The sequence below is a fragment of the Nicotiana attenuata genome, chromosome 3 (genome assembly GCF_001879085.1).
Source record: "Nicotiana attenuata strain UT chromosome 3, NIATTr2, whole genome shotgun sequence".
Classification (NCBI taxonomy): Eukaryota; Viridiplantae; Streptophyta; class Magnoliopsida; order Solanales; family Solanaceae; genus Nicotiana; species Nicotiana attenuata.
The window spans coordinates 44,408,759-44,414,463 of record NC_031991.1 but is presented as its reverse complement, the minus strand read 5'-3'; the positions used below and the strand labels follow the sequence as shown (position 1 = coordinate 44,414,463).

Sequence of the window (5,705 nt, the reverse complement as noted above, 5' to 3'; positions counted from 1 at the left end):
GGGGAGAGAATTCTGGTAAAATGTTTCGTACTTTAAAGGAATTTAATTAGTTTCCTGCTCCAAAGATAATTAAAGGAATATTTGGTATCTTTCTCAGAAAATAAACTGATTTCATTTCTCGTCACAATGGCAACAAACTTTGAAGTCTGGACCAGTCATTTGGCTCGGGAGTACATTTCGGAACAGCACATGCCTATCTAAGCTCGATACTGTTATAATTTTTTTTGAGAAAGACCGTAATGTTTTTTGATTGTTGAGAAAGGCGACAACGTTATAATCTTATATGTGATTTAATGCCATGGTCTGCCAGTATTTGGAACTAAGGTGCTTTTCTAATATTTTGTTTAATGTACTAGTCTAGAGGGGTAAGGACATCTTTACCATACTAATGATTATTATTGGCAAACATAATTGCCCAGTCAAATGGTTCAAAACCATCTGCTAAATAGAGAGCTATACTAACTAATTTGAAGGGGAAGAAGGGGGAGAGAGGTGAAAGTATATTACTTCTATCTTTCCACCATAAAAGTATGTGAATACCAGGGAGAGGAGGAGAAGAGAACAGTAAGATATAAACCTTGTTCCATTCCCAGGTCTTAGGATCAAGGGACCACATGTCTGAGTGAACGATTCCCTTCTCTGAGCCACTTTTATCAGATGAAACTTCTTTGGAATAACCACCATATAGGTAAATCTGGAATTTGTAAAAGATGGACTTAGGAACCAATTAATGAGATTCCCCAACAGAAGCATATAATATGAGACACGAACTGAAGTACTGAAAAGTTTCCATAGAACGCCAAAAGGAAACAGATATACAATGCAAAATATAAGTCATGCAACTAAAAGAGCACCATTGCAAAACCGAATGGACTTGTAACCAAATTAATGAATTCAAGAAAACAGAGAAGCCAACAATTATTCTTAAGTAGAGCTTCAAAGATACATGAGATTTACCAGATGTATTAAATTACCTATATCAGGCCAAGAGTGTAAATAGCTCCACCTCAAGGGTATAGGAAAAGAAAGAAAGGAACTAACTTGCTGAACAGAGAGGACGGCAAACTGAAAGAATGGAAAATGCAACTTAATTTTCCACCTAAAGCACTCTCCTTGTCTAATAGAAGGAACCAAAAAGGAATAGAAGAGATAAAAGATTTCTTAAGAAATATATCTTGATCACATAAACAAAATGTTTGCAATAATAGAGCACCCTTCTTCTCATTCATCTTGTAGCTTTTGTGCCACAAGCAAAAGCAAATAATTCTGCCAACCTTCCTTCTATCCTTACTTCTTCTCCAAACAACATAAAGAAGGGCCAAGGCATTACATTTTCAACATATTTACTCACTCCTGAAGATCTTATCTGACTCAATTTCGATGAGTTATGGCAAGTAGACCAAAAATATCTTTGGGCTGCATAGAAGTACAGGTTAACCACTCAAACAAGAACATACAATAAACTAGTCACCAAAAAAAATACTACAACAGCAAGAAATTTGAGGACTTAAAAAGAATACCAAGTGGGAAGTTTTATAGTGGAACCTACAATCATGAATAATAGTAAGCAATACTTGGTCGCGCCAATATCTAAGTTTTGCACCAGGGGGGAGTGGCGGAAGGCAGGAATTCAACAAGCAGCAGAATAGGACAGATAATAATCTCCACTAGTTAGTAATCAGAGTGGCAGCATATTATACATTCATTCCAAGCACCTCAAATAGAGAACATTCATTCCAAGCACCTCAAATAGAGAAGATAGGTAGAGCAATTTGTGGTGGAGCAAGGATTACTCAAGATGTTATTGATAATTCACCTCATCTTGATAAACAAAAAACTGGAAGCCACTTCGAGCACTGGGCCACATGCATCCAGGTGTAGGTTTTATCTCTTGCCACTGCAGCGCCAATATCAAAGCGATTAGCAGTTAGAACTTGTTGAACAAATAAACTAGAAAAAGATACAGAAATGTTTATCATGTACTGCACCTTATACTGATCAAGATCAAAAACATGCAGATCATTGTAATACCTGCAACAAGTAGAGGTTTTGTAAATTTTAGAAATCAAGCCGAAAGATCACTTTATGTCCAACTAGGTTAATTCCGTTGAGATGCATTTATTATAATACTTAGCAGGACATATGCAAATGAGCTACTTGCGAAAAGAAACAAATAAATAAGTGATAAATGAATCACTGGAGCTTGGAAAAAATAAATAAATGAATCACTGGAGAATATTCTGTGATGTTTGGGGATACAATACATGAATCCACAGGATACATGTGAAACCTTGTCTGAAATTTTCAACAAGTCATTCTGCCCTACAAGCAAAGTCAGCAGATTAAGCGGTCACTAATTGGGCTTTGCCTCTCCATTCTCCACAAGGCTTGGAGATCTGGGTGCCACCCTACCTCGAGTGAGTGGAGGTACGATGGCTGCAGAAAAATTTGGCAGTACAAATCAGGGGAGCATGTTTACGTGAATACATAGCCCTAATTGCAGGTAGAAAGAACTTTTTTGCAAACAATATACAAGTAAACTTCACAACCTCAGTTAGCTGATTGAAGTATGAGGAGAGCCACAAGTCATTCACAAAGCAACTAGGAGCACTGATAATAATCACTAATTTCTAAGCACAACAAATCTAAAAAAAAAAAAGAATTGGGTAACAGATCATTGAAAGCTTCTCATATTAATTTCAGTATCTTGCAAGTTGCAACTATTCAACAAATAGCAAAAATACCCACCTCACTTCTCTAAGAGTGTCATAGAAGCCTCCAAAAACTATAATCTTGTGCTTGTACAAAATCTGCAATAAGCCAAGTTTGAATCATAAGGACCTTTGCAAGGCCAAATAAATTCCAAAAGGAAACCGAAGTCAAGTATTGAATCCAATTGATCATTGTTCTAGATCAAAATAATGGTTTTTGATATATATCCTCGTATTTTCTTTTCACACTGTAAGCAAGAGTGAGCTGCTCATCAAGAATTAAGTTATTTCAAAGAAAGATGAAGAATTAAGTTATTTCAAAGAAAGCGAATGTACCATGCGATGACCTGAACGTGGACTAGGACAACCTTTATAATTCAGTTGCTCCCATTGGTTTGTTTTCAAGTCCAGCACCCAAAAGTCCTGCATCACAAATGATAAAAGGATATACATACATCGTAAATTTTTGACTCAAAGACAAAAGCATGACATTCCTAGGATAAATAACGGATTCTACCTTGTAATGATGGAAACGCTCTTGATTAGGAGACGTAAATTCACCACCTAATAACATAACAGCAATTATCACAATAATCACCAGGGAAGAGGAAAAGGATATTAACTCAAATTCATATATTAAGATGCACAAATTGTGTGTGCTAAAAAACATGATCATTAAACTTTGGATCTTTTACCAAAAATATAAAGATAATTCTTCCAAGCAACTGTTTGGTGTGCACTACGAGGAGGCGGACTGTTAGGGCTTGAAATCAACTTCCACTCTTGCTTTTCCACATCATACCGGTAGAGATCGCCATATACAAATGTCTGTATTTAGCCAATTCCACAAATTCTAAATCCTCAGTTCAAAAATATAACATATAAAAAAGCGAACTTAATGTTAATCGTTAACAAATTACTCCCTTTTCCCTAAATAGTAACCCTTTTGGCTTCAAGAGAGTCAAAACAAAGTGATATTTGACAAAGACGTTTATTTCTTTCATCGTTTAACATTGACAACCTACAACCCTATAGTACTTTTCATTCAATTTTGCAAATGGCCAAGCTTTTTTCCCTTATAAGGAATTATTATATCCAATCCAACTCCAAAAATCAGTCAAACTGACCCTTGGGAGGACAAATGGGCCAAACAAACTTACACAGAGAGAGTCTATTTAGTGGCGCCACATTTTTATGAATAGGTGGCGCATAATCAGGATTATTATTGACCACTACAAGCTATCTGGAAGTGCTTCTTAAACTTGCAGCATTAAGTAGACAAACACATATGAAGAGAAAACTGGAATATGTATTCCAAAGCAAATTCTTAAGGGAAATGTATCAGATAATAATTACCAACACCTTACCTTGCTGCCATTGTAGAATTCACCACCGTAGAGAACTAATTCAGTCTCCTTCAATGGATTAATACTCAACTGCAAAAACCAGTTAAACAAGAAACAGAGTTATACAGAAAGTTCACTAATACACTGATATCAATGACGTTGCTGAACTACGTTAAACGCATAAATAATCAAAAGTGACGGTCTTTTATTTTACCGAACAGTTGGATCGAGGAGAAGGTGCAGGAACGTTCTCTTCAACGTGAATTTCCTTCTTCTTAGCTTCCTCTTTTTGTATGCTCAGCTGTGTATTTTCGAATACTCTTAAGTTAGTATAAAAAGCGTTTCTGTGTAGGGAGTGGGGGTAAGAAAGGGATACTGTACCAGAATAGCATCGATGTCGTCTTCAGGGGAGAGTTTTTTGGATTCTCTGCGGGCTTTTTTCTCTTCTGCTTTAGCTGTTTTCCTCTCTGTTTTCTCCTTGCCTTTCCCTGGTTTCTTTGTTTTCTTTCCCATTTTCTCCTACTGCTCTCAGTTCCGGCGGCTCACTCTTCGCACCGTTGTCGAAATTGAGCGTTTTATAGCGCCTGTTCTAGACCATGATTTTGGAAAATACTTGAAGTAAAATGAGTCTAATTTTTTTTAACACAATCAGGTCATGTAAAATAAATACATGTAACTTTATTTGATATTATTAATTAATAACTTAAAATAAATAATAAATAATTTGTTATAATAAATTAAATCAGTATAAAAAAAAATATGTTCTTGCCGTTTCTACCCTATTACTAGTGTTTTTATGTTGCAGCTCTTGGTGTTTTTATGGGGAAAAGAAAGTTAAAAAAAATTCAATTTCTCATTAAAGACAAGCATATTCTCTTTTAACTTTAAATGACAAAACATCCTAATAATATATATATATATATATATATATATATATATATAAACAAGCGAAAAAAAATTGAGCTCCTAAACCAGGATAAAGTTTCAATTGCAAGCCTTAACCCCTAAGCGCGTTTAATTGNAGTAATGATTGCAATCATCTCTAGCATGAGAAAAGTAAAAGATCTATTGCCACCGTTGCTTTTCTGGCCGATTCTTGTGTGTGTGTGTGTGTTGGTTTTTTTTTTTTTTTAAGTTTTAGTTGGTGGATATCGTATTTATTTGCTACTTGTACTGCTAACAGTCTTACCCTGCAATTGTGTTTGTGACAGGAAAACAAAATTATATGGAGTCAAATCTAGTCAAAACATATATTTTGCTTAAAAAATCGAACATATTTGTGGACTAGGAACTTTAATTTGGTAATGACTTGGCATGTAGAAACTCAAAGGTAAATAAGATGCCATTAATTACTGAGGTACGTCTGATTTAGGACCCGTTTGGCTATAGATTTTGTCAAAATAAACTTGGTTTTTATTAGGCAAATACATATTTGGCCATAGATTTTGCCTATATTTTGGCAAAATCCCAAATCTCAAAACCAGTTGGGCCAAAATCTTTACAAACACTAAATAATATACATGGTTTTCCAAAATAAATTTGGGAAATATCTGTTGAAAATGTATGTCCAAACACATTTTCATCTTCAAACCAAACTTCATCCAAATCAGATTTTAAAACAAATTTGGGAATCTTTAACCAAACGCTA

General features: G+C 35.0%; 1 protein-coding gene across 1 annotated transcript in view; it reads right to left on the bottom strand.

Annotated features, from left to right (window-relative positions):
* The window catches only part of LOC109223636 (kelch domain-containing protein 4), an 11,959-nt gene extending 7,293 nt beyond the window's left edge, over positions 1-4,666 (bottom strand). Inside the window, exons 1-10 of the mRNA XM_019388020.1 lie at positions 4,439-4,666; positions 4,272-4,358; positions 4,079-4,147; positions 3,407-3,539; positions 3,229-3,275; positions 3,048-3,134; positions 2,749-2,810; positions 1,989-2,031; positions 1,817-1,897; positions 578-694 (exon numbers count right to left, since the gene is read on the bottom strand). Of these exons, the coding sequence (XP_019243565.1) occupies positions 578-694; positions 1,817-1,897; positions 1,989-2,031; positions 2,749-2,810; positions 3,048-3,134; positions 3,229-3,275; positions 3,407-3,539; positions 4,079-4,147; positions 4,272-4,358; positions 4,439-4,570 (858 nt within the window). The 5' untranslated portion in view covers positions 4,571-4,666. The remainder of the gene's footprint in view (positions 1-577; positions 695-1,816; positions 1,898-1,988; positions 2,032-2,748; positions 2,811-3,047; positions 3,135-3,228; positions 3,276-3,406; positions 3,540-4,078; positions 4,148-4,271; positions 4,359-4,438) is intronic.